The sequence below is a fragment of the Callospermophilus lateralis genome, chromosome 2 (assembly GCF_048772815.1).
Source record: "Callospermophilus lateralis isolate mCalLat2 chromosome 2, mCalLat2.hap1, whole genome shotgun sequence".
Classification (NCBI taxonomy): Eukaryota; Metazoa; Chordata; class Mammalia; order Rodentia; family Sciuridae; genus Callospermophilus; species Callospermophilus lateralis.
The window spans coordinates 36,375,125-36,400,723 of record NC_135306.1 but is presented as its reverse complement, the minus strand read 5'-3'; the positions used below and the strand labels follow the sequence as shown (position 1 = coordinate 36,400,723).

Sequence of the window (25,599 nt, the reverse complement as noted above, 5' to 3'; positions counted from 1 at the left end):
CTAGCCCAGAACTTGGACAGGAAAAGGGCGGAGAACTCAGGAATTCTATAGACAACTAAAATTTTTCTCTGGCCTGAGAGAGACCACTCCCTTTCCTCAGCCTTCCTTTCCCCAGGGAAGATGGGCTTCCTGCCCTCTCAGTCTGGCTGAAGGATTCTTCCTCCACAGAAACCCACTTTGACCCAATTCAGAACTGATCAAAAACTGATGTATGTGAGAAGCCCAGTTCTGCTTCAGCTGGTAGACCTGAAGATCTAGGGAACTGAATTGAACTGTGTATTAGGAGGGGGACCTGCAGCCACATTGGTCCTAAGGCCCACAATCACTCTGTACAGAAGCCTTCTTATAGCCCAGTCCTTTTAAATAGACCCCATCCATTTGCCTGAGGAGCCCCCGAGGAAGCCTGGTGCTAAGACTGGTCAGGCATCCACAAGAACTGAGTTCCTTCTGACAGAATGGTCCCTGCAGCCTCCCTTCAGGACGTCAGGAATCCCCTCCCAGACTGACTGCTCCACCCTAAGGCTAGTCTGGAATCCTAGTGAGAGGAATGAGCTGGAAAACAAGGAGCCATTCAAAGTGGACAAAAAGCAGGGGTAGGGGAGAGGTTTCTGACTAAGGTCTGAAAGCAGGGCCAAAGGAAGGAAGCTCCCGGGCTCTGCCCAGGCTATTTCCCTGACACTTCTAAGAATTGCAGAGGAGTTAGGCCCAGGCCTAACTCTCCTTATTTTTCCTTTGCTGTATTGAGATCTTCCATCTTCCAGCACCGCCTGCCCTCCGCAACTGACTCCTCTCTCCACCCTCCCGTTCCCTAGGCTAACAGGCCCAGAGGGACTGATGGGGAAGGAGGCTGAGTGGCTGTACTGTGGGCATGCCTGCTCCTTTCCCTCCCCCCTTCCCTTAGCAGCAACGTCACCCGCAGCACCAGTACCAGCAGCCGCGGCAGCAGCAAGGAGACGGGCTGGGATTGCGCAGCCTCCCTGCATTAGCTAGGATGCCATTGTATTAGCAGAAATCAGATCTTAGGAAATCATCCCAGCTCTCCTCCACCCCACCCCACCCCTCTGTGATCCTGTGAACAATGCCTCAGCTGGAGCTGTCCAGGTAGACCTCGGTGGGAGTGCAAAAGGACAGGAGCCTCTAGGTCCAGCTCAAGGCTCTTTACAGAGGTATGGCTCAGCGGTACTGGGGGGAGGGGAGCGGCAGAGCCTAAGGATCTCTGATCAACATTTGGGCCCTGGCTTCTGAGGGTTGGCTTTGTCTGTGAAAGCGAGTGCGTATTAGCAAGTTCCAGATAAGCTCACCCGTGCATGCATTTGGCTACCATGCAGGAATGGGGAAGTGCAGAGGCTTGGGCTAATGCTATTGTGCCATTTTGTCAAGAAGCAGAAGATCCTATGCTTCCTTTCTGGGCATTTGTAATGAAGCTGCTGTAGCCAATATAATCAGGATTGGGGGTGTTAGGTCTAGAAACAAAGGTTTAATGGGAGGAGACCCCTAAAGCTACTGTAAGTTTATGATGGAGACTATACTGGGATCCACAAAGCTTTCAAGAGGGGCTGGGCAGCCTTTCGCTTCACACTCATGCATATATGTGTGCACATAGACTCATACACTGTCACTTTATCTTCTGGCACTGTGGGAGCCACTCAGCCCAAATTAAGAAAGAATGTTGACCAAAGCCCCATAGTAGGGAGAGAGGATGTGGGGGAAGAGCAGTTATTGTAATGATTCTTATAATCAGCCTTCTTATACAGACTTAGCTTCTTCCTAGCAGAAAGAGACAAAAGCATAAGCTAAGTTAACATTCTCCAATCCACCATCCTTCTCTCTTCCCTTCATCCCTGCCCTAGAGAAAACTCATTCAGGATAAAGGCTCACCATCAGGACCTCAAGTCAAGGTCAGGTTGTTAGAGAATAGTGACAGTACATTACCCCACACACACACACCCTCTTCCTTCAGGAGGCCAAGAAAGAGGGAATGGGTTATAGCAGTATGTGAGGGAATGTGACTAGCAGTAGGATATTGATGACCAAAGACAGGGAAACTTTTCTTCTGAGGTTTTCCTGTTGCTGAGCAGGTAAAGAGTCCCTTAAATTTCTGTTTCCATTAACCACCTTGATTGAGAATTCAAAAACATGGTAATAGGAGACAAGCGTTCCCTGGTGTGCAAATATGTGTTTGAGGTATACACTGGAAACTCGTGGGAGTGTTTAGTTCCCAGAAAGTATTTAGGAATGAACAATAGAGCAGGGGAAAGGGGGTTTGTGGGACCATGAATGGGGCAAGGAGACAAGGACTGGGAACTGGAGCAGGAAGGACAGGATTGAGGACTCTACAGAGTAGAAGAGCGTGGGAGCAGTAATAGGAAAGAGACTGTGGGCTCAGAGAATAGAGGTGAGTAGGTATGGGCTCTAACCGGGGAAGCTAAAGTGTAGGCCTGCCCAGGAGGTGGAAAGTAGCTGCTCTGGGAACAAGGTAGTCACTTAGACTTTAGGAAGAGGGTGTGGCCCAGATCTTCCCCCCACCCACCTTTGGGAGGCAATTATGATGGAAATAGTTGAGAATTAGACAAACTTGGGTTTGAATCCCATCTCAACTATAATTGTGTGGAAACTACTAAGCTTCAATTTTCTCTTCTGTAAAATGGGAATTATTATGTCTACTTGAAAGTGTTATAGTGGATGCCTATTGTGTAAATGGTCACTAATAAATAACATTGTTTTGATAGACCAAGAGACCCATTTGGGACCAGAGTCAGTAAAAGGGCTCTTACGGAAAGCTTTCCCTGGATCTGGAGAGGCAGATTACACCACCTCATGCTGGCTGAGCCCACCCCTCTACTAGCTACCCAATAGCCATAGCTAGAGGGCTCATCTGAGAGAGCTTCCTTCAACTTTCTTTTTATTCTGGACTTTCTATTCCTTCTCCAGCTTCATCTTCCATGTCTCTCCATTAATCAGGGTAGAAAAGAAGTTTGGAATGAGCTTTTCCACCTCTGTTTTCTCTTTGCCTTTGTCAGAGTTATGGGCCACAATATTAAACCTGTCTTGACATAGGACAAGTCAGTCCTAGGAATCTTAGATGTGCTCTCAGTAAATGTTTCTGTGGTATTTGAAATCAAGTCAAATATACAACATTCTCTCATTACATTCTTAACTGAACAAGAAAATTTTTCAAAAGTTGAGATTCCTGATCCTATCTTAATTCCGTTATTTATTCTCTAAGTAATCTTAAGTAAGAAATTTCATTTTTCTGGGTATCACTTTCCTTATTTTTAAAAATTAAGATGGCCCTGCCTACTTTGGTAAGTTGGTATGAGGATCAGTGAGATATGATATATAAAAAGTGCTTTGTAAAAAATGTGAAGGGGGTGAGGTGAGGCATTAATACAAGATTTCATGAGATACCTGCAGAACTTCTCCATAGTTGATCAAATTGAATTGTCTATGGAGGAAGTGTTGGCAAGCATTGCCGTGGTTATATGGAGATTGGGAAGGAGTTAAGTTCTTCTCTGAGATACACAATTATAAAATAAATGAAATCATGAGTAAAGGGGCTTGATACTTAAAGTAAGATTCCATATAACCTAAAGTAAAAGCCAAAACTATATAGCTCTTAGAATAAAAGCAAAAAAAAAAAATCTTTATGATCTTGGGTTAGATAAAGATATCTTAGGATACAAAAAGTTTTAACCCTAAAAGAAAAAAACTGAAAAATTGAGCTTTATAAGAATTAAAAACTTCTAACAATTTAAAAAAACGCCGTTAAGAAAACAAACAGCGGCTGGGTTTGTAGCTCAGTAGTAGAGCACTTGCCTAGTACGTGTGAGGCACTGGGTTCGATTCTCAGCACCACATAAAAATAAATAAAAGAAAGGTATTATGTCCATCTATATCTAAAAACAAAGAAAAACAGTTTTCCCCCACAGATGCAAAACAAGGTCCTCAGGCTGTGGAAGCTGAGATTGAAAAGAGAAATAAGGGTAGGGAAGGACTCAGACACACAAACAAGCCATAGACTGAGAAGAAATATTCACAAGACATGTATCTGCAGAAGACATGTATCCAAAATAAATTTGAAAACTCCTACAACTCAATAAAGAAAAGACAACTCAATTTTTGAAAAATGAGTAAAATAGTCCTCAGATAATCAAGCACCTACCAGATTTCAAACACTGTAATAAGTTCTAGGGACACAGAGTTGATTGTGTTAGTCTCTAACCTCTGACCTGCATTCTAAACTGGGAGACAGAAACAAAACAAAACAGTCAGTGCCCTCCAGCCAAGGGTTCCTATGCTACCTTCCATATATATTTGTTCTTATCCCCAGTTTAGAGGATAAGTGTTCTAGACTGTATCTGTGCATCAGTGTTTTGCCATATGAATACATGCATGTGCTGGTGATTGTTCTAGGGAAAGAATCATAAACTCTTGTATACTTGTGAATAGTTCTTGAAAATGTTACTTTTAAAAGGGGGAAGTACCCAGTAAAAATCATTTGTGACTATAACCCATAGGTGCTCTTAAAATTATGTATGTGTATAAGAAATTTCTCCATACTTCTTTTAGTCCAGGCCTTGGAATTATGGCCTGGACCTTAGGGAAAATCTAGCACTATCTGTAGGGAAAAAATCTCCCTTTAAAAAAAAAAAATAATAATAATAATCCTTAAATTGTGTTCATAATGGGTATTTATTAGAATATACAGATGAAACAAAAAGAATTTAAAATAATCCAGAATCATTCAATAGAGGTAGGAGCTATTAACATTTTGTTGCATATATTTTAGATTCTCTTCCATGCATATACACATATTTTTTTTAATGTGCCATACTATACATGCTGTTTGTAATCTGCTCTTTTCATATAATATGTTGTGAACACTTGCCAGACATGATGGCATGGTGACAATGACATATGTCTGTAATCCCACTACTTGGGAAGTTGCAGAAGTATCATAAGTTCAGGGTCAGCCTGGGCAACTTATAGTGAGACCCTGTCTCATAAATAAATAGTCAGATAGATAGATAAAAGTAAGGCTGACCTAGTGGTGGAGAGCCCCTGGGTTCAATCTCCAGTACCACATACACAAACTTAAAAATATTTTGTGGGGCTGGGGTTGTAGCTCAGTGGTAGAGCACTTGCCTAGCATGTATAAGGTTGGATCCTCACCACCACAAAAAATAAATAAATAAGCTGGACACAGTGGCGCACACCTGTAATCCCAGGAGCTGTGGAGGCTGAGGCAGAAGGATTGTGAGTTCAAAGCCAGCCTCAGCAAAACAGGGTGCTAAGCAACTCAGTAAGACCCTGTCTCTAAATAAAATAGAAAATAGGGATGGGGGTGTGGCTCAGTGGTCAAGTGCCCCTGAGGTACCCAAATAAATAAATAAAATGAAGGAATTATGTCTATCTATAACTAAAACTTTTAAAAACATTTTGTAAACATCTTTCCAAGTCAGTAATCATATTAACACAACATCATTATTATTATTTATTTCAAACAGGGCCTTACTATGTTGCCCAAACTGACCTTGAACTCCTGGGCTCAAGTGATTTTCCTGCCTCAGCCTCTCAGTAGCTGGGACTATAGGTGTGTGCCACCATGCCCAGCTAAATAGTGCATTATTTTATTTCATTTTTTAAATTTAATTTTGTGCTGAGGATTGAAACAAGGGGTGCTTTACCACTGAGCTACACCCTTAGTTCTTTTTTATTTTTTATTTTGAGTCAGGGTCTCCCTAAATTGCTGAGACTGTCCTTGTACTTGTGATCCTCCTGCTTCAGCCTCCCAAGTAACTGGGATTACAGGTGTGCTCTACCACACCCCGCTTAGTGTAATATTTTTACGGTTCATTTATATTGTAGCTTGTATCAAGACTTTGTTCCTTTTATCACCAAATAATATTTCCTTGCATGTACATATCACATTTTGTATATCTATCAGTTTTTGGATATTTGGATTGTTTCCACTTGAATAATGCTGCTTTGAATGTTTGTACACAAGTTTGGAAGTAGAATTATTGGATCTTGTAACTCTGTTTTTAATATTTTGAAGGACTGCCGGGTCATTTTTCCAAAGTGGCTGCATCATTTTACAATGCCCTCAGCAATGTTTGAGGGTTCTGGTTTCTTCACACCATCAACACTTGTTATTTTATTTTGTATTTTAGCTATCCCAGTGGAAGCAAAGTGGCACTACATTGTGGTTTTTATTTCTCTATTGACTAATACTGTGTGCCTTTAGTTACTTTTATGTCTTCTTTGAAGAAGTATCTGTTTAGATTCTTTGCTCATTTTTAAATTGTGTATCTTTGTTGATTGATTGATTGTGGCACTAGGGATCAAACCCAGAGCCTTGGGTATGTTAGGCAAGTGCTTTACCAGTGAGCTACATTCTGTTATCTGTTGAGTTGTAAAAAGTCCTTTATATATTTTGATAAGATATATAAGATATATATCTTTTCGGGCTGGGGATATAGTTCAGTTAATAGAGTGCTTGCCTTTCAAAGATATATATCTTATCAGATACATAATTCGCAAATATTTTCTCCCATATAATGAATTGGCTTTTCACTTTCTTGGTGGTATCCTTTGAAGCGCAAAGATGTTTAATTTTTGTGCAATCCACTTTATCTGCTTTTTTATTTTTATCACTTTTGCTTTTGGTGTCCTAAGAAACTATCACCTAATTTGAAATAACAAATATTTACTGTATATCTTCTTCTGTAACTCATAATCTTGTAACTCAGTTTAGCTTCTCTGGTTTCTGCCTTCCGTTATCTCTACCTCATTACCCAAGTCAACATACAAGGGTTTGGAGTCCAACAGAGAAGACTTCCTCTCAGAAAAGGGAGGAGGAAGAATCTAAATACTTGCTTCTTAGTTTTAATGATTTAATTTAACATAAATAATTATATTTTATTATAATTTTCCCTCACACATATATTTATTAGCCATTTGCATTTTTTCTTTAACAAGTATGACTTGTTCGTGTCTCTGAGCATGTGTAACTTACTTGCTCTTTCCTGTACTTTTCATGAAGAGCTGTGGCCCTGTGTCAAAATGAGTTAGAAATCTTCAGAAATCCATATCAGGGGTTCAGTTAAATGATGAATAAAAGAAAGATAGTGGGGGATTTAGACTCAGAGTAAATAAAAAGAAAATGATAGGAATAAAAAGGGAAAGAAAAGAAATGAATGAATCAGGGAAAATGATATATGAGGAGTCTAAGTGAAGAGAAGACTGTGGGGACCTGCACTTGGAGGTACAGAGACTAGAACTAGAGGAAGCCACTCTGCCATGGTACAGCCAAGAGACCAGAGAATCTCAGAATGGACTCTGTGTCCTTGGAGCCAGGCAACCTTGAACAAGAGAGAACTTCAAGGTATCAGAGGTGAACTTGGAAAGAAAGACTTTCTAGGGAATTCTAGTAGTGAAAGTTCTGGGCTCAAACTTAGCAGAATTTGGATGGTTCAGAAGGTCTATACCCTTAGACAAATATCAGAAATATATTGGGCCCATCATGTGTGCCAAGCCTTGTGTAATGGTATGATAGAGTGAAACAAAAGAGGAGGGAAGAGGCCAGCATCAACCATACTTGCAGTCGTCCTAATGTCCACTTCAAGAAGCTCCAGTATAGTAGTGTGAATATTAGAATTCATAGTCATTAGAGAGAAGAAGGACAAGTATTCTGGGATTCTTAGGAGGAGAAGGGGGTCAGAGGTGACAGCCACTTGGTCAAATAATATAGTATATTTAAAAATACATTTCTTGCTGGGCATGGTGGCACATGCCTATAATCCCAGCTATTCAGGAAGCTGAGGGAGTTGAATCTCAAGCTGACTTCCTTATATACAAGGGCAGCCTGTGAAAGGGCTCTGGGTATAGCTTAGTGGTGGAATGCCAGTGGGTTCAATACTCAGTCTACAAAATAAATATATTCATTTCTTACAAATTTATAGCTATGACTATATAATGTATTGGTCTTGATTTCTCCGCCTGTCCATAAACTTGAATGCTGAACTCTGTGTGAGGCATATCTGTATCCCCTCTGTGTCTTGGACCTTTTCAGACATCCTAAATGGTTTTCCCTTAATTATGTCACTATGCAGAATTAGTCATTGTTTACTGTTCAGAATGAGGTCCTTGCAAGAGAATGGGAAAGAGCTGTCCCTGAGATCCCCAGATCTTTATATGTGGTCTTTTGTCACAATTGGATACATGGTGACCTTAAAATGAAGAGGGACCCTAGGACCTGGATCTGAGCAATGCAGAAAGTATGATGGGGTCCCCACCTGCCTTATCAGGCTGTGCTATCAAGGCTTCATCTTGACCCAGAGCCTTTTTTCCTCCTGGACTCTTCTCCACTGAAAATACTGTTGGGAAGGGCATGTCCCTGACTTCCAGGGAGGTGACATTAGGTTCCCTTTCTTTCCCTCTCTCTCCAGGTGCCAAGGTCTCCTGATGAAATGTGTTCTGCCCCACTGGGCTCCAGGGGCAGTGTCTGGTGCTGTTGATGCCCTTGTTCGAACTTTCCAGAATGGATAGTCCTCCAAAGCTGACTGGAGAGACCCTCATCGTGCACCATATTCCCCTAGTGCACTGTCAAGTTCCAGACAGGCAGTGCTGTGGAGGGGCAAGTGGAAATAGTGGAAGCACAAGACCTAATCCTTTCTGTCCACCCGAGCTGGGCATCACCCAGCCTGACCAAGACTTGGGACAAGCTGACTCCCTTCTATACAACAACCTGCAGTCTACTCCAGGGACATCTACACGGTCAGCAGATAGCACCAAAAGTAGAGGACGGGATGGAAGAGGCTCTGGGGTCCCCAAACGACACAATCCCTTCTTGCTGCAGGAGGGTGTGAGTGAGTCGGGACTTGGGGACCTGTATGATGACAGCATTGGTGACAGTGCCACCCAGCAGTCCTTCCACCTGCACAGCACCAGCCAGCCCACCTTCCATCTATCTTCTTTCCAATTACCACCGACTGGCCCTGGAGGGGGCAGGCCATGGGGAACAACACGCAGTCGGGCTGGAGTGGTGGAGGGACAAGAACAGGAGCCAGTGACCACCTTGGGTACTCAGCAGTGCAGCACTAGCCACTGCTGCCGGCCAGAGCTCGAAACAGAGACCATGGAGCTGGATGAGTGTGGGGGACATGGTGGAAGTGGCAGTGGAGGGGGAGCCAGTGACACCTCTGGCTTTTCCTTTGACCAGGAATGGAAACTTAGTTCAGATGAATCCCCAAGGAACCCTGGACGCTCTGGCTCAGGAGCTCAGCACTGCCGCTGCAGTAGCACATCCAGTCAGTCTGAGGCAGCTGACCAGTCCATGGGCTATGTCAGTGACTCCTCCTGCAACAGTTCAGATGGTGTGCTGGTCACCTTCAGCGCCCTCTACAACAAGATGCATGGCAACTCCCGTGCCAATCTCAACTCAGCCCCACAGTCCTGCAGCGACTCCTCCTTTTGCAGCCACTCAGACCCTGGCGCCTTCTACCTGGACCTGCATCCCTCCCCAGCTGAGTCTAAGATGTCTTGTGAGTCCCACCACCCTGAAAGTGGAGGAAGGGAAGTGGGCTGTGGTTGTCCTCACACCTCATCTCCTGAGCTTGATGCCAACTGTAACTCCTACCGCCCACACTGTGAGCCCTGCCCAGCGGTGGCTGACCTCACAGCCTGCTTCCAGAGCCAGGCTCGTCTTGTTGTGGCCACACAAAATTACTATAAACTTGTCACCTGTGACCTGTCCTCCCAATCATCCCCAAGCCCAGCTGGCTCTTCTATCACTAGCTGCTCTGAGGAACACACCAAGATAAGTCCCCCACCAGGCCCTGGCCCAGACCCAGGCCCCAGCCAGCCTTCTGAGTATTACCTCTTCCAGAAGCCAGAAGCTCAGCCAGAGGAACAAGAGACAGTGGGCTCCTCCACAGAAGCAGTAGCTGCCATGGGCCCCACTGTGCTCGAGGGGCAAGTGTACACCAATACTTCACCCCCCAACCTCAGCACTGGACGTCAGCGCTCTCGAAGCTACGACCGCAGTCTTGAGCGCAGCCCTCCTGTCCGCCTGGGCTCACTGGAACGCATGTTGAGTTGCCCAGTACGTTTGAGTGAGGGATCTGCAACCCTGGCTGGGTCCAGCTCCCCACCCAAGAGGGTCACCTCCTTTGCTGAGCTAGCCAAGGGCCGGAAGAAAACTGCAAGCTCTGGGTCCCCACCACTTCGGGTGAGCGTTGGGGACTCCTCCCAGGAGTTCTCACCCATCCAAGAAGCCCAGCAAGATAAGGTGGACCCACTGGATGAGGGCACTCGCTGTAGCCATAGCCTTCCACCCATGCCCTTGGGGCCAGGCCTAGACCTACTTGGCCCAGAGCCCTGGTCCACTCAGGTCTGTCAGGGCCCCCAGTCCAGTGAGACTCCACCAGCTGGCCTCAGAGCTACTGGTCAGGTTCCCCTGGCCCCACTGATGGATCCAGGGTCTGCTCTCCCTGGGAGCCCAGCCAACAGCCATACCCAGAGGGATGCAAGAGTTAGAGCTGACGGTAAGGAACTCAGAGGCTGGAGAATACCAAGATATATGCATGACGTCCTTTGGTGATAGGTCCCCAACAACCACCCCATACATACCATGAGGGATTCCTCAGGCTAGATCTATTATCTTTCCAGTTCAGGGCAATGTCCTTCTGCCCTGGTGGGGGTGGGCGCAGCAGGGGTGGGGAGCAGAGGGAAGAAGAAAGAGGCTTAAAAAATACACTGGAGGGCTGGGATATAGCTCAGTTTGTAGAGTGCTTGCCTTGCATGCACAAGACCCTGGGTTCAATCCCCAGCACCACCAAAAAAGAAAAAGAAAAGGCCTTTATAACAAATTCGAATAAAAAAGTAAAAAAAAAAAAACACACACACACACTGAAGAGATGGAATCTACAGGACTAAGATATTGATGTATTAGGAAACAAAATATTCATAAGATTGTGATTCTTAACCCAGATGACTGGAAAGATGATGGTACCCTGAATAGGGATTAGAAACATAAGTAAATTTTTTTTAAAAAATATTTTTTCTTAAGTTTTAGGTGGACACAATATCTTTATTTTACATTTATGTGGTGCTGAGGATCAAACCCAGTGCCTCATGCATGCTAGGTGAGCACTCTACCACTGAGCCACACCCCAGCCCAGAAACAGAAGTAGAATTATTGAAAAAAAGGACAAAGGAGTTGTTCAATTTTGGATATTTAGGAATTTGCAGTGCTTAAGAGACAACCAAAGGCTGTGTCCAACAGGAAAACCGCACTGGATAGCAGTGGAGTCCATTCTTTATCAATTATTAGAGCTATCCTAAGAACTTGAAATTTAAGCTAGGGACCAGGGCACGCACCTGTAGTCCCAGACACTTGGTACATTTATGCAGGAAAGTTGCTTGAGCCCAGGAGTTAGGCAATATAGTGAGACCCTGTCTCTAAAAGTAAAAATGAAAAAAGAGAAAGAACTTGTGACCTAGCCTCCCTAGGCCAGCCTTTTCCCTATTTGTTTTATTGTATTTTAAGTATTATTATTTTATATCAGCCTTTGTGTTAAGGTGGTGCTGGTGACAGAAATAATGAGAGGGACAATCTGCCCTCAAGGAAATCCAACTAAGGAAGGAAACAGATCATTCAAATGCAAAGATGGCAGTATATGCTGCTGGTCAGAGAGAGGGTTATCTAAATCAGAATGGAATGTCAGGGGAGGATGGCTAGCACAGTTTACATTTGAGCCCAATCTAGAAAAATGATGAGCATTAGGTTTTGTGGAGACTTTTAAGAATGTTCTGGGCTCATGGAATAGTCTGTACAAAACCATAAAGGCACAGAATAGCTTGATGTGTCCCAGGAATTGCAAGTACAGTAGTAATTCATTATAGCCATTGTAGGATGGGAATGGAAGCACTAAAGGATTTTAATCAGGGAAGTAGCTTTGTTACTGCTCTTAATGTTTGTTGTTGTTGTTTGCTTAGATCCAAGTCTAATTTTAAAGTTCACTGGTAGTTTGGATGGGCAGTGGACTGAAAAGGTGTCTCCATGGAAATCAGGAGAGACCACCATATAGATTGGAAAGTTTGTGGAATAAAAATAGTTGAAGCTATGTGAGTAGATAAGAGCATCCAGGAAGAATGTGTGGAGTTACAAAGCCAACAAGGAAAAAGGTCTGGGGACACTATGATTTAAGAGTGAATAGAGCAACCTTCAAAAGAGATTGATATTGGGCTGGATATAACTCAGTTGGTAGAGTGCTTGCCTCGCATGTACAAGGCCCTGGGTTCAATTCCCCAGCACCACAAAAAAAAAAAAAAAAAAAAAAAATTGAGGTGAAGTCAGGTGTGGTAGTGCACACCTAGAAACCCAGTGATTCAGGAGTAAGAGGCAGGAGAATTGCAAGTTTGAAGCCAGGCTCAGCAAAGTAGCCAGACCCTCAAGAACTTAGTAAGACCCTATAACAAAATTAAAAAATAAATAAATAAAAAGTTCTAGAGGTCTAGTTCAGTGGTAGAGGACCCTGGGTTCAATCCCTAGTGCTGGAAGGGCAGGGCTGACTTAAGATGACTTTGCCAGAAAATAGAAGAAAACCTATAAGAGAGTGAAAAAGAAAAATCACCGCAAGATAATGCGGACAGATCTTGAGAGCAACTGTAGGAGTACTGAGGGCAGAAGCCAGATCTCAAAGAGCTTGGAAGGAGAGGGGGGAATACAAAGGGAACAAGTTCTCCCACAGCCGCACTGCAGCCTTAGGTTGGGTCTTTTGGCTTCTCAAAGGAAAGGGGTTAAAAGTGTTGGGCTGGGAGTGTGGCTCAGTGGTAGAGCAGCTGCCTAGCATGCGTGAGGCCCTGGGTTTGATCCCCAGCGCTACAAAAAAAAAGAAGAGTGTTTTCAAAAAAGTCACCTGTGCTGTTGGGGATCTCAGCCCATCAGAAGACTGCACACACCCAAACATACATAAACAGCTACCCTGGGGCAGAGTTAACAAGGAGGTCTGTAGGGAAGAGGCAGGTTCAGGGATTGGCCAGAGAGAGCAATTTGGAACCCACTTCTTCTTAGACTACAATGTCTGTGAGTGTATCTAGTGAGATGCTGTGGCTGGCATTCCATGAGCATGAAAAGTCTGGTCTGAGAAAAGAGAGGCATTCGCCTCTATCAGTGAGATATGGTTCTCTTCTATAAGTCTCTAGTAAGTGGGCTGAGGTCGTGTCTCAGAGGGAGAGCGCCCGCCTAGCATGTGTGAGGCACTGGATTCAATCCTCAGCACCACATAAATATAAAATAAAGGTATTGTGTCCACCTACAACTAAAATATAAATTTTTTTAAAAGTCTCTAGTAACCTACCACAGGGCTTTTATCCTGACTTGATACACACAATTGTAGTTGGACACCATACCTTTTTTATTTATTTATTTATTTATAAATATTTATTTTTTTAGTTGTAGATGGACACAATACCTTTTTTTGTATGTTTATTTGTTTTTGTGTGGTGCTGAGAATCGCCTAGCATGTGTGAGGCACTGGGTTTGATCCTTAGCAAAAATAAATAAGGGCATTCAGTCCATCTACAACTACAAAATATATATATAATTTTTTTCAAAGTTAAAATCATAGATATATTCATAGATTCCAGTGGGAAGAGCTGATAGTTCCCCCACACTTCTGACCCAATGAGTGCTTACTGGTGTTCCATGGAGTTCTGGGCACTACATTTTAAGAAGAAACTGGAAGACTTGGGCTGTTCACCCAGAGAATAACAAACTCAAGTGAATATAGCCTCTGTCTCCAATTTTCTTAAGCACTATCACATAGAAAAGTGATAAAACCTGCTCTCTGTATTCCCTGAGAGAAATGAGACACATTCCCCAGAGTGGGCCTCCTTCTTATCTGATTCTCCTGCCCCAGTTCACACCCTGGGACATTATAAGGAGGCTTTTTAAAGAGTAGGAATAAATAGTTAATTCAGACATACTCTGTGTAGGTGGTACAATAAAGCTGTGGTTGAGAGGACCTAATCTGATAGTCAGCATCAGCTCAGCCTTGAAATGTGATTAAGTAGAAAGAAGGATGATGTTCCGAATGGAGATAGCAGTGTGCTTAAAAATGGGGATGGAGTTGGGCATGGAGGGGCAGGTTTGTAATCCAGCTACTTGCCAGTATGAGGCAAGAGGATCACAAATTGCAGGCTGCCCTGAGCAATTTAGACCCTGTTTCAAAAATTTTTTTTCAAATTTTTTTCAAGGACTGGGAGCATAGTTATTTGTAGAGCACTTGTTTAGCATGTGACAGTCCCTTGGTTCAATTCCCAGTGCCAAAAAAGAAGGGAAGGAAGGGGGGGGAGGGAGAGAAAAAGAAGGGAAAGAAGGAAATGGGGATGGGTGGGGAGAACAGAGTTAAGGATGGTAAGTATGGAAGTCCTAGGGAAGAGCAGCCTGATTTATGCCATGTGCAGGCACCTACTCACCTGAGAACATTTGACTTTATTCTGTGGTCACTAAAAACCACAGGAGATAAAATAAGGTAAATTATTTCAAAAGGCTATTTATGTATAGTGATTGTGAATGCAGTGAAACTGGCATGAATCAAAACTGGGGATTCATTCAACTATTCAGTACCTACTATGTACCAGGCCCTATTTTGGGCCCTGGGGATACAGCAAAGAACAGTATAATCCCAACTTTTCTGGAGCTTTTACAAAAAGTTATAGGCAATAAATACACAAAAATAATTTCTGATGATATTAAAATGCTAAAAAGAAGAAGAAACAGGGTGATGAGACAGAGTGACCTGCCAGAGGGGTGAGGGTGGTCAGAGAAGGTCTTACTGGGAGGAGTGATATTAGAGTTGATGTCTGAGTAGTGAGATTTTAGAAAGAAAGAAGTCATGGGTGCAAAAGGCAACAAGGTGTTAATGAAATTAGTTTGTAAGGACAGAAGGAAATTGTGGCTAGAACAAAGTAAGCAAGGGAGAATGACACTAGGGATGGTGGGAGGATATAGTTTGAAAATGTCCCCAGGGCATGTTTCTGAAACACCTCCTTAATGGGGCTGTGGTTCCCATCCATCATGACTCACTGATGTAAAAGAAGAGATGAGGTGTAGGAAAACCAGGCTGACATCACATTTTGAGTAGTGTAATGTGGTGGAGAGAACTTAGACCCCAAAGTCAGAATCTGGCCTAGACAGAATTCTGGCTATGAACTTGAGCAAATGACTTAATGTCTCTAAAGTTTAAAATGCTGACTGTCAAGTAAGAATATAGTCCTGTCTCTTATTAATAAGAGTTTTGAGCCACCCTTTCAATGAGCCACACCCAGGGTTTTTGCAAATGTTTGTGGCGCCACCTTGTGTTCATTCACAGGTCCACCACATGCTCTGTGTTTTCTTAGGCATGTAGTATATACACAAACACGGTCCTGGGGTTCTGTGTTTAGTTCTGAACCCCATGAAGTCTTCTGACCTGAAGACTGACTGAAAGAACAAGACATCAACATGCTTGTGCAGAGGGAACAGATGTGGATTCTGAGGTTCCAGTGCCAGGGTCATGGAAGATCAGCAGTGGGGGTAGAAGGATAACAGGAAGGCTGGTTTGGGCTGCTACAAGTAAAGAAGTATTTTTCAGGGTGTGGTGGTATACACCTGTAATCCCAGCTGCTTAGAAGGTTGAGGCAGGAGGATTGCAAGTTCAAGGCCAGCCTTGGCAACTGATCGAGACCCTGTCTTGCTAACTGTTGGGGATGCAGCTCAGTAGTAGAGTGTTTATTTGCCTAGATGATGAATGAGTCAATAACATGACAAAGTTATTGTCAAAGTCAATAACATGACACTGAGAATCTGTGACTCTAACTCTTAAGACTTTAGGCCTTAGAAACAAAGAAAATGGTGTTTCTGTGGGGCGTGGCGGTGCACACCTGTAATCCCAATAATTTGGGAGACTGAGGCAGTAGGATCTCAAGTTTGAGGCCAGCCTCAGCAAGTTAGCATGATCCTTAGGAACTTAGTGAGACCCTGTCTCAAAATTTAAAAAGTAGGGTCTGGGGCTGTGGCTTATTGGTAAAGCACTCCTGGGTTCAGTCTCCAGGACCAAAAAAAGAAAAAAAAAAAAAATGGTGTTTCTGCCAGTAACAAAAATGGAAGAAAGTATCAGGGAAGCTGTTTTAAAGTAGCAAATTTTTAGTGAAATTAGTGAAAGAGCCCTACATCAGAAGAATCTAAAGATCAAAAAGGAAGTCAAGGTTAATGCTGTGAGCTCGGGAGTCATTTATATGAAAGTCTGAACTTAAGCTATTCTATGCAAGAGAGAAAGTGTGAAATGAGATATAAGAATTGTGTCTTAAGGTACATGTACCTTTGAAGTGAAGAAAATGAAGAAGGATTGAACAGCAAAGAGATATAAACAGACCAGTATCATAAAAACATAGGAAACATGTTACAGAAAGAACAGTGTCCCTCCCATGACTCCTGCCCTATTCAGTTCAAACAACCTAGGTCCTGCCCCTCTTTCCCAGGGGGCATCATCTACTGTCTCTGCTTCTGTGTTTTCTTCATGGTGGGTTTCAGTGTCTGATTCCTTCTCCATACCTGTTGCTACAGGGGGTGGTGCTGAGAGCCGACCAGTCCTTCGCTACAGCAAGGAGCAGAGGCCAACCACACTGCCTATCCAGCCCTTCGTGTTCCAGCACCACTTCCCCAAGCAGCTGGCCAAGGCCCGGGCTCTCCACAGCCTTTCCCAGCTCTACAGCCTCTCTGGCTGCAGCCGTGCACAGCAGCCTGCCCCACTGGCTGTCCCCACTGTTCCAGGCCCTTCCCCAGCTCCCTCAGGGGAGCCACAGGTGTCCACACCCCGAAACACTGGCAGAGGTGCCAGGAAAGCTGGGCCTGAGCCAGAGACCTTACGGCCATCACCCCTGGGCAGCTACTCCCCCATCCGGAGTGCTGGCCCCTTTGGGCCCAGCACTGACTCTTCTGCCTCTACTTCGTGCTCCCCTCCTCCAGAGCAGGCCACAGCCACAGAAAGCCTGCCCCCATGGAACCACTCCTGTCTTCCTACCGTCCAGCCTGCCACCTCCCAGCAGCCACAGAAGGAGGATCAGAAGATACTGACCTTGGCTGAATACCGACTCCATGGAACAGGAAGCTTGCCACCTCTGGGCTCCTGGAGATCTGGCTTCAGCAGGGCGGAAAGCCTGACCCGAGGAGGTGGTGAGGGCAGCATGGCCTCCAGACCCAGTAATGGTATGGACTTCATCCCCAGCCCAAGCAATTCTACCTCTCCTTTGAATGGTTTCTTATATTCTAGCCTGGGGTCAGGGGTTGAAATATTTGCATCTCCTTCCCCAGCGCCCTAACCCTAAGGCTTTAGTGGGCCCACGGGTTGGAAGTGAAATGCTGTCTCCTTTTAACTCTTGCTTGTCTGTTTCTTCTGCTGATCTTCTGCTTCCAGCCAACCACCTATCCCCTCAAGCCCTCAAGTGGCGGGAATACAGGCGGAAGAACCCACTAGGGCCACCTGGTTTGTCAGGGAGCCTAGACCGAAGGCCACAGGAAGCTCGGCTGGCCCGCAGGAACCCCATCTTTGAGTTCCCTGGTTCCTTCAGTGCTGCTAGCCATCTGAATTGCCGACTAAATGGTGTGTGGGCAAGGTCCCTAGTACACCCAGGGCAGGCTCTGCCACAGCTGGGAAGGGCTGGAAAAGGGATCAGTTCCATAGGAATGTGTCTCAGAGAGGGTCTAAGATAGTGAACTGAGCTGGAACTCTTGGAAAGAGAGTTGTTTGGGATTGATTTTTCTCTTATTTACAGGTCAGGTAGTGAAGCCGTTAACACTGACCTGCCCTGACTTGCAAGACCCCTTTTCCTTGACTGAGAAGCCTCCAGCTGAGTTTTGTCTGTCCCCAGATGGCAACTCAGAAGCCATTTCCATCGACCTGCTTCAGAAGAAAGGTACATACAATCCCCAGCTCAGGCCAGGGATTCTGCTGCCACTACCTATGTACGTCTGTTGCCCTACTATCTAGGCCTCCAGAATATCTCCATGTCTTAAAAGTCAAAGTGCTGAGAAGGACCTGGAGAGCACTGGAGCAAGAGGTAGAGGTTCATGTACTGTGAGTGAGCAAGTGTCATTTTCAAATGCTTAGTCATCAGACCTCGGCCCCTACCCTCACTGAGCCAAGGATAGTGAGGGATGGGTGGTGGGAGCATGGGGGAATGGAGGAACTTTGGACTGGGCAAAGGGGAGGGTGGGGATGGGGCATGAGGATAGGAAAGATGGTGGAATGAGATGGACATCATTACTCTAGGTACATGTATGATTGAATGAATGGTATGACTCTATATCACGTATAACCAGAGAAATGAAAAGTTGTGCATCATTTGTGTACAGTGAATTCTGTGCATTCTGCTGTCATGTAAAACTAATTAGAATAAATTTTTTTAAAAAATATTTTTTAAAAGTATAGTGAGGAAGAGCACTGTGTAATAAGTGCCTACGTGCTGTAGTGGGCATACTGAAGGGACAAGAGGACCTGGCAGCTTCTGGAAGCATGTTGGTGATATCTGATTAGATGAGGACTGACACGAACCTCCCTATTTGGCAAATAAGTGACCACTGAATTAAAAGAGCAGTTTCAGGGAGATGGTGGGGAAATAATTGAGTATAATTGCAGGCTAAAAGATAGAAGCCTGGAAGGAGGAAAAGATGAAGCTAAAGTTTCTTGCCCAAGTTCCTTGGGCAGGTGAGATCCAAAGCTTAGGGATAAGAAAGAACTGGGCAAGAAGAGGAACAGCCACTGCCTCCAAGATAAGGGGGAGGGAAGGAGGAGGCATAAATCTGATATACTGTTTTTTGTAGGGTTTGGGTTTTTTGTTTGGTTGGTTGCTTAGTTTCATTTTGTTTTGTACTGGGGATTTAACCCAGTGTTGCTTTACCACTGAGTCGCAACCTCAGCCCTTTTCATTTTTTGTTTTGAGATGGGTCTCATTAAGTTGCTTAAGGCCTCACTAAGTTGCTGAGGCTGGCCTCAAACTTGTGATCCTCCTGCCTCAGCCTTCTGAGCTGCTGGGATTACATTGTGTGTCACTATGCCCAGCAAATCCAATATAAGTTTTGGAGGGAGAGGGAAGTTAAAGGAATTCATAACCAGTCGCTTCTGTTCTCTGTGTGAAGTAGATCCAAGGGCTTGAAGTGCAGTAAACATTTGATACAGCAGCTTAAGGGTTTAGCAGAGGGTGCTAACTAGGCAAATACCAAAGAAGTGCCTTTGTTTGGCATCAACATGAGGGACCTGGATTTTCTCCATCCTCAGTCAGTGGCCTGTTTTCTCAGAGCAGATATTGATAGTAAAATTGATCCAGGATCAGAAAGGCTGGGAAGTGAGAAGGTTGAGGGTCTTGGCAGAGGTGGCACTGAGTTGGGCCCAGGCTGGGAGGTAAAGAAATGAGGGGCTGGGCATGGTGGGCACACCTATAATCCCAGCAACTTGGAAAGGCAAGGCAAGAGGATTGCAAGTTTGAGGCTAGACTCCACAATCAGTGAGACCCCATCGCCAAATTTAACATTTAAAAAAAGGGATGAGGATGTGACACAGTGGTGGAGCACTCATAGGCTCAATTTCTCAGTACCAGGGTGGGACAGGGAGTACAGGAGGGGCCTGAACAAACAGAAAAAGGCAAGGACTAGGTGTCTCCGTGAGACCCAGGGACACTGCGAGTAAGTGTGGGAGCGCTGCCCCTTCCACACCGAAGTTCATTCCAACTGGATTGACCAAGAATTGGTTCAAGGACTTGTCAAATTCTCTTGCAGGACTGGTAAAAGCTGTTAACACAGCTGTGGACCTCATTGTGGCCCATTTTGGCACAAGCCGGGATCCTGGGGTAAAGGTAGGCAAGAAAATCTGTAGACCTTCACCCTGTATGCTGCTTTCTTGCTTTCTTCCCTTGCTTTCTTGCATTTAGAGCCCAGAGTTGGAACTTGGGGATGGGGATGGCAAGAGGAGAAGGAACCCTGAGGGCTGACTTAGAGAACCAAGGTCAGACTTCACATGATTTCCTGAACTTCCCTACTGCATCTGCAGGCAAAGCTGGGAAATAGTTCAGTGAGCCCCAATGTAGGCCATCTGGTTCTGAAGTACTTGTGCCCTGCGGTCCGGGCTATTCTAGAAGATGGGCTCAAGTCCTTTGTATTAGATGTCATCATCGGGCAGCGTAAGAACATGCCGTGGAGTGTAGTTGAGGCTTCCACACAGCTAGGTAAGTTTTGGGTGACAATATCGGAACCCCATACTGGATTTAAGGCCACAGAAGTCAGTTGTGTAACCTCCAACTCTGCCTTCCTCCCAGGCCCATCCACGAAGGTCCTGCATGGCCTCTACAACAAAGTCAGCCAGTTCACAGAGCTCACCAGTCATACCATGCGCTTCAATGCCTTCATTCTTGGCCTGCTCAAGTGAGTGTGGAACAGCAGGCTCTTCTCTACAGCCAGCCCTGTCGGGCTCTGCCTCCTCTCAAGAACCAGCTCCCTCAACTGAGATAGAAGGAGTAGATCTGTGCCAGGGCCCAGGCTTCCTTTCTTCCCAGCTGGCTACAGCCTCTCAGTAGGCACTGCTTTCCCTTTACACCCACAACCCTCTGATACTGATAACCAACATGGCCTCCTGCTTTTGCAAATCCATATTGTGGCTTATTTGGAAATTAATTGGCTTTGGTTTCTCTGGATCTTGTGATCCCTGATCCATTCAACTCCAGCTCTGCTTCCAAATTCTTCTTGAACTGTAGGGCCACCTTAGAACCCATGCAGTAGTAGTATCCTTTCTTAGGTATGGGCCCAGGTCACCCCCTTTGGCTGCCTGTCCTCTCACTTAGTAGCCACGCTGACTTCCTGGGTCTTGTGCAGGCTTCTAGGGGAAGTGACTCACTTGTAAACTACATGTCTACCCCATTCCTCATGTCCCCACTGACTTTCCAGAATTAGATAGTATTCAGGCCATAGAAAGAGATTTCATTTATATTTGCTCTCTGTATCTGACCCCTGTACTGCGTACTTTGTACCTTATTATCTGGCTCTATCCACACAAGACTCAATTTTTTTCACCTGTCTCCCTACAGCATCCGGTCCCTGGAGTTCTGGTTTAATCACCTCTATAACCATGAAGGTAAAGTCCAGAACCTGCTGTGTCTCTCAAAGTCAATACAGGCCAGACCTCAGAGACTCAAAAAGAGGGAGAAATTACTGTATTTTCAGGTGCTGGAGGTGGGGGCGGGTTGGGTACATGCAGAACACACAAGCCTCTTCCTCAGAGCTTTGGGCATCGACCCAAGTCCTCTCCTGGTTTCTACTTGACTTAGACCCTTGCAGGCAACAGGAGACTCAGGCGGTCTGGAAGTTAGAGTGACCAGAAACTCCTCTCTTTCAGATTCAAAAGCTGTCACTTCAGGTAGTGTAGTTTGTACACTGCAACGCTGCAAGGGGCCTGGTGTGCACCGTAACAGCACACTGCTGGGCAGCAGCATGTAGTGGCTCCACCTCAGTGTCTCACTCAGGTCAGGCTCTGCTCATTCCCTCTCTTTCCCTTAGATATCATCCAGACCCACTACCATCCCTGGGGCTTCCTGAGTGCAGCTCACACCGTGTGCCCTGGCCTCTTTGAGGAGCTGCTGCTACTGCTGCAGCCCCTGGCCCTGCTGCCCTTCAACCTCGACTTGCTTTTCCAACATCGGCTGCTACAAAGTGGGCAACAGCAGCGGCAGCACAAGGAACTGCTGCGGGTGTCCCAGGACCTGCTACTATCTGCCCACTCAACGCTGCAGTTGGCCCGGGCCCGTGGCCAGGAGGGCCCTGGAGACATGGACAGGGTAGCCCATGGGGAGCGAGTGAAGGGTGTGGGTGCTCCAGAAGGAGGAGACGAGGACGAGGAAGAGGAGACAGAAGAGGTGGCAGAGACATCTGGGGGCTCAGGCCATGGCAGGTGGGCCCGAGGTGGGCAGGCTGGCTGGTGGTACCAGCTCATGCAAAGCTCCCAGGTCTACATTGATGGCTCCACTGAGGGTTCTAGGTTCCCTCGAGGTAGCAGCAATAGCAACAGTGGCAGCAGCAGTGAAAAAAAGAAAGGGGCAGGAAGTGGGGGGCCTCCCCAGGCTCCACCCCCCCGAGAGGGAGTAGTGGAAGGGGCTGAGGCCTGCCCTGCCCCTGAGGAGGCCCTTGGCCGGGAGAGGGGCTGGCCCTTCTGGATGGGAAGCCCCCCAGACTCTGTGCTTGCTGAGCTGAGACGCAGTCGGGAGAGGGAGGGGCCCACTGCCCCACCAGCAGAAAATGAGGAAGGGACCTCAGAGCCTTCTCCTGGGGGCATCAAGTGGGGACACCTCTTTGGTTCCCGAAAAGTTCAGCGGGAAACCCGGCCCACAAACAGGTGAGATCCTCCCCTTAGTATGGATGTGGACTAGGGAAGCCTGACCTAAGCCAGGGCATGGACAGAGACAGAGCCTGGCTGCTCTCCTCTAGGCTGCCCTCGGACTGGCTGAGCCTGGACAAGTCCATGTTCCAACGAGTGGCACAGACTATGGGTGCCCGCCGCGAGACAGAGCCCAAGGAAAGCCTGCAGGAGCCACACTCTCCAGCCCTGCCCTCCAAGCCCCCCTGGTGAGCTGGGAGAAATGGAAGGATTGGGGAGTTGGGTTTGACTATCAGTGGGGTTTTTCTGACCTCCGTTTGTTATTTCTCCAGCGAGGTGCAGGCTCTGTGCCACCATCTGGCTACAGGCCCAGGACAGCTGAGCTTCCGCAAGGGAGATATCCTGCGGGTGCTGGGGCCAGCTGGAGGAGACTGGCTGCGCTGCAGCCGTGGCCCTGACACTGGCCTGGTGCCTCTGGCCTACGTGACGTTGACTCCGACTCCAAGTCCAACCCCTGGAAGCAGCCAAAACTGAGGCCCTGTGCATGCTGGTGGCCTCAGGGACCCTCATCAACCCCAGACTCAGAGCCCAAGAGCCCTGCCCAAGCCCTCTGACTTGGCTACAGAAAGTAGACTGAGAGCTGGGGGCCACATATCCCTGTGCTGGCACCTGCTCCCTGTGCTCAGTATTAATTACTCCCCTTTAACTGTCCCAGTGACCTCGTCCACACCTCTACCCAGGAAAGGAGGGAAGGGGTGCAGCACTGGGCTGCCAGGATTCCTCTGGCCCATCTGGGCCAACCCTTCCAGGGGTCTACATAGACAAAGCAAGTACCTGTGGCAGGAGATGACCTAGAAGGCCATCTGTAGGGTTCCCTGGGCAAGGTGGTAATAAGAATATGTAACAGTATTGGGGCCAGATCCCTAAGCCCCCTCAAGCTGTAAATAGGCTGTGACCAGTGCCTGGTCGTCCGAAGAGGGAGGAAGAGCCCAAGCTTCTGTTTATGTATTTATTTATTTATTTATTACACCTATTAATAAAAAAGGTGCTCGGCCTCCAAATCATTTCCTTTGTGCTCCCACTCCCCCACCCCCTGCCCGCCAACTCTTTTCTTCCAAGAATATGGCCAGGATAGAATGAAAAGGAAGGGAGAACTTGAGATCCAGGTACCTAAGCCAGGAGCTGCTTTTGGGTGGTGCTGAGGCCCAGAGCATCATGAGTGAGATGCCCAAACGTATGACCAAACTGGAACTTATACCCTGTGTGGCCAAGAGAGTCTGTCATATATAGCCAGTAGCCTGAAAGCCATGTAATTCTCAGCCAGTTGCCTAGACCACCCAAACTCTGGTCCTAACTCTGCCCTGTGAGCTACCTTAGTTTCCTTTTTTGTCTAATGATAAAGCTGAATCATATGATCCAAGATCCCCCCATTTGTTTTAATCTTCCAAGCCATGCCCCCTCCCATTCCACACACATAAAATAAACATTCCAGTCCACAGTGCCTCCCTCAGGCTAGTCTCACCTGGCACATAGCCCCCATAGTGAGGTAGAAGACCTAGGTTCTGAAGGTAGGTCCTGGGAAGCGGGGGCAGAGTTTTAGAATCCTTCTGGGCCCTGCCCAGTGAGTTCTTCTGCCCAAATTCCTGCAGTGCCTGGTTGGTGAGCACTGGAAAGCTGGAGCCAAAGAGGAAGCGGGCACGGGGTACATAGCCAGTGAAGCCTGAGTGGATGGGGACACTGAGTTAGACATCCTGTGGGCCTCCCCATGCCTTTGGTCATTATCCACCTCCTTACCTGACATGAAGAACTTCTGAGGGTCTGTATCATCCATGGAGTAGGGGGAAGCCTTGCGAAGGAAATTGATAGAAGAAAAATAATGCTGTCATGTTAAGCCCCTGTTCTCTTACACAAGCTCCCAGGAACATGGGCATTCAAACCCCGACCCCTGTACCCACAGTCACACTACGCATGGTCAACCCCCGGCCTGGACGCAAAGGAAAAGCACCCCAAAACACTTCTCACCAGTCTTCTTGGTCTTACTTGTTGTTTCTCCTGCTTCAGCTCTGGCTTCTTCTCTGCCTCCAGCTCTAACTCTGATATTGGCTCTTGGTCTTTCTCCTTGTCTTTTTCCCCCTTGGCCTCCTTTGACAGTTTTTTACTCTCCTGCCCACCATGCCACTGAGTAAAACCATTCAGAGCCTCAGCCCAGACCTGGTTGCAGTTCTTAGCAAAGATGAACTGTGCCTGGGGTACAAAACCTGGTGTGCAGAGAACAAGGAAGATATGTTAGTACTGCGGACACATGCTATGGGATGGCAGCCCCTGTTCAGGCTGGTATACAAACCTGTGTACCCAGGGATCATGCTGGAGCTGAGCCTTTCATGCCCATGCCTGGGAGGGAGGCTCTTCCTGGGAAGCTCAGGTGATCTTGGAGGACGAATGGGAGGCAGAAGTGTGCGGTGGGTAGGGGGCCAGGCTAGGCCAGGAGGGCCTCGAAGTAGCTGACCAGTCAGCTGCCCGTAGGTCTGGCCCATGCTGAACCGAAGTAGTGGGCAATGTCCAGTGTACCTGTAGCACAGGACCCACCCACTCACCTCCAGAATCCCCCTGCCTCACCATCCCCAAAGACAGAAGGACCCTCTAAAGCCTTGATATTTCTGGACTTGGCTGTGCAGATATTTGGAGCAGGTGTTTCTAAGGCCTCTGCCTGGGCTTCCAGTCCTACTTCTCTGCTGTTCCCATGGAGAAGACAACACAGAACTTTGTGACAGACCAGCTATTGCATCCTCTTGCTTTTCCTCCCTGCCCAGCACCATAGATACCTTGGATCTCTCAAACCAATACATCCACTTGACCCCAAGGGTTAGGTGACCCAACTCCTATATCTAAGTCCCAGAAGCCAGCCAGAGGAGTACTCTGAATAGAAGTCTTACCCTGGGATATAATGAGGGTTCAGAGGACTGAGTCCTGGGATGAAGTTGCTGGACACAGCCATGGGAACCCAGGAAGTTCCTTTTGTTTCCCTTCCTGCTGAGCTTCTGTGTACTGTGTCCAAGGCTGTGAAGCCAGAGGAAGGAGGCGGAGCTGGAGGAGGAGGGGGTAGGGTAGCACTAATGTGATGACTAGTGGGAGCTAAGGCCAGCAGAGCCAGAGAATGGGCTCACCGGTGTCTGCCACAGGACAAGCCACCCAAGGC

General features: G+C 46.6%; 2 protein-coding genes across 5 annotated transcripts in view; one reads left to right on the top strand and one right to left on the bottom strand.

Annotated features, from left to right (window-relative positions):
• The window catches only part of Rusc2 (RUN and SH3 domain containing 2), a 58,851-nt gene extending 35,399 nt beyond the window's left edge, over positions 1 to 23,452 (top strand). The window contains exons 2-12 of one of the 2 annotated variants that reach the window (XM_076845845.1): positions 8,451 to 10,547; positions 16,613 to 17,254; positions 17,463 to 17,648; positions 17,821 to 17,961; positions 19,820 to 19,896; positions 20,091 to 20,265; positions 20,356 to 20,461; positions 21,121 to 21,167; positions 21,590 to 22,421; positions 22,514 to 22,651; positions 22,736 to 23,452. In XM_076845845.1, the coding sequence (XP_076701960.1) occupies positions 8,519 to 10,547; positions 16,613 to 17,254; positions 17,463 to 17,648; positions 17,821 to 17,961; positions 19,820 to 19,896; positions 20,091 to 20,265; positions 20,356 to 20,461; positions 21,121 to 21,167; positions 21,590 to 22,421; positions 22,514 to 22,651; positions 22,736 to 22,937 (4,575 nt within the window). In that variant the 5' untranslated portion in view covers positions 8,451 to 8,518 and the 3' untranslated portion in view covers positions 22,938 to 23,452. The remainder of the gene's footprint in view (positions 1 to 8,450; positions 10,548 to 16,612; positions 17,255 to 17,462; positions 17,649 to 17,820; positions 17,962 to 19,819; positions 19,897 to 20,090; positions 20,266 to 20,355; positions 20,462 to 21,120; positions 21,168 to 21,589; positions 22,422 to 22,513; positions 22,652 to 22,735) is intronic. The other variant, XM_076845846.1, reaches the window with a different exon arrangement.
• An 84-nt stretch (positions 23,453 to 23,536) lies between these two features.
• Positions 23,537 to 25,398, bottom strand: Cimip2b (ciliary microtubule inner protein 2B). 3 transcript variants are annotated; one of them, XM_076843308.1, is made up of 6 exons: positions 25,337 to 25,398; positions 24,748 to 24,971; positions 24,409 to 24,661; positions 24,198 to 24,249; positions 23,926 to 24,055; positions 23,537 to 23,662 (listed from the first exon to the last, which is right to left on the bottom strand). In XM_076843308.1, the coding sequence occupies exons 1-6, from the start codon at positions 25,396 to 25,398 to the stop codon at positions 23,574 to 23,576; spliced, it is 810 nt and encodes a 269-aa protein (XP_076699423.1). In that variant the 3' UTR covers positions 23,537 to 23,573. The 3 variants fall into 3 exon arrangements, with proteins under 3 accessions (XP_076699423.1, XP_076699422.1, XP_076699424.1); XM_076843307.1 differs by having other exon boundaries at positions 23,926 to 24,123; positions 24,444 to 24,661; XM_076843309.1 differs by lacking the exon at positions 23,537 to 23,662 and having other exon boundaries at positions 24,000 to 24,055; positions 24,444 to 24,661.
• Between the last annotated feature and the right edge of the window lie 201 nt (positions 25,399 to 25,599).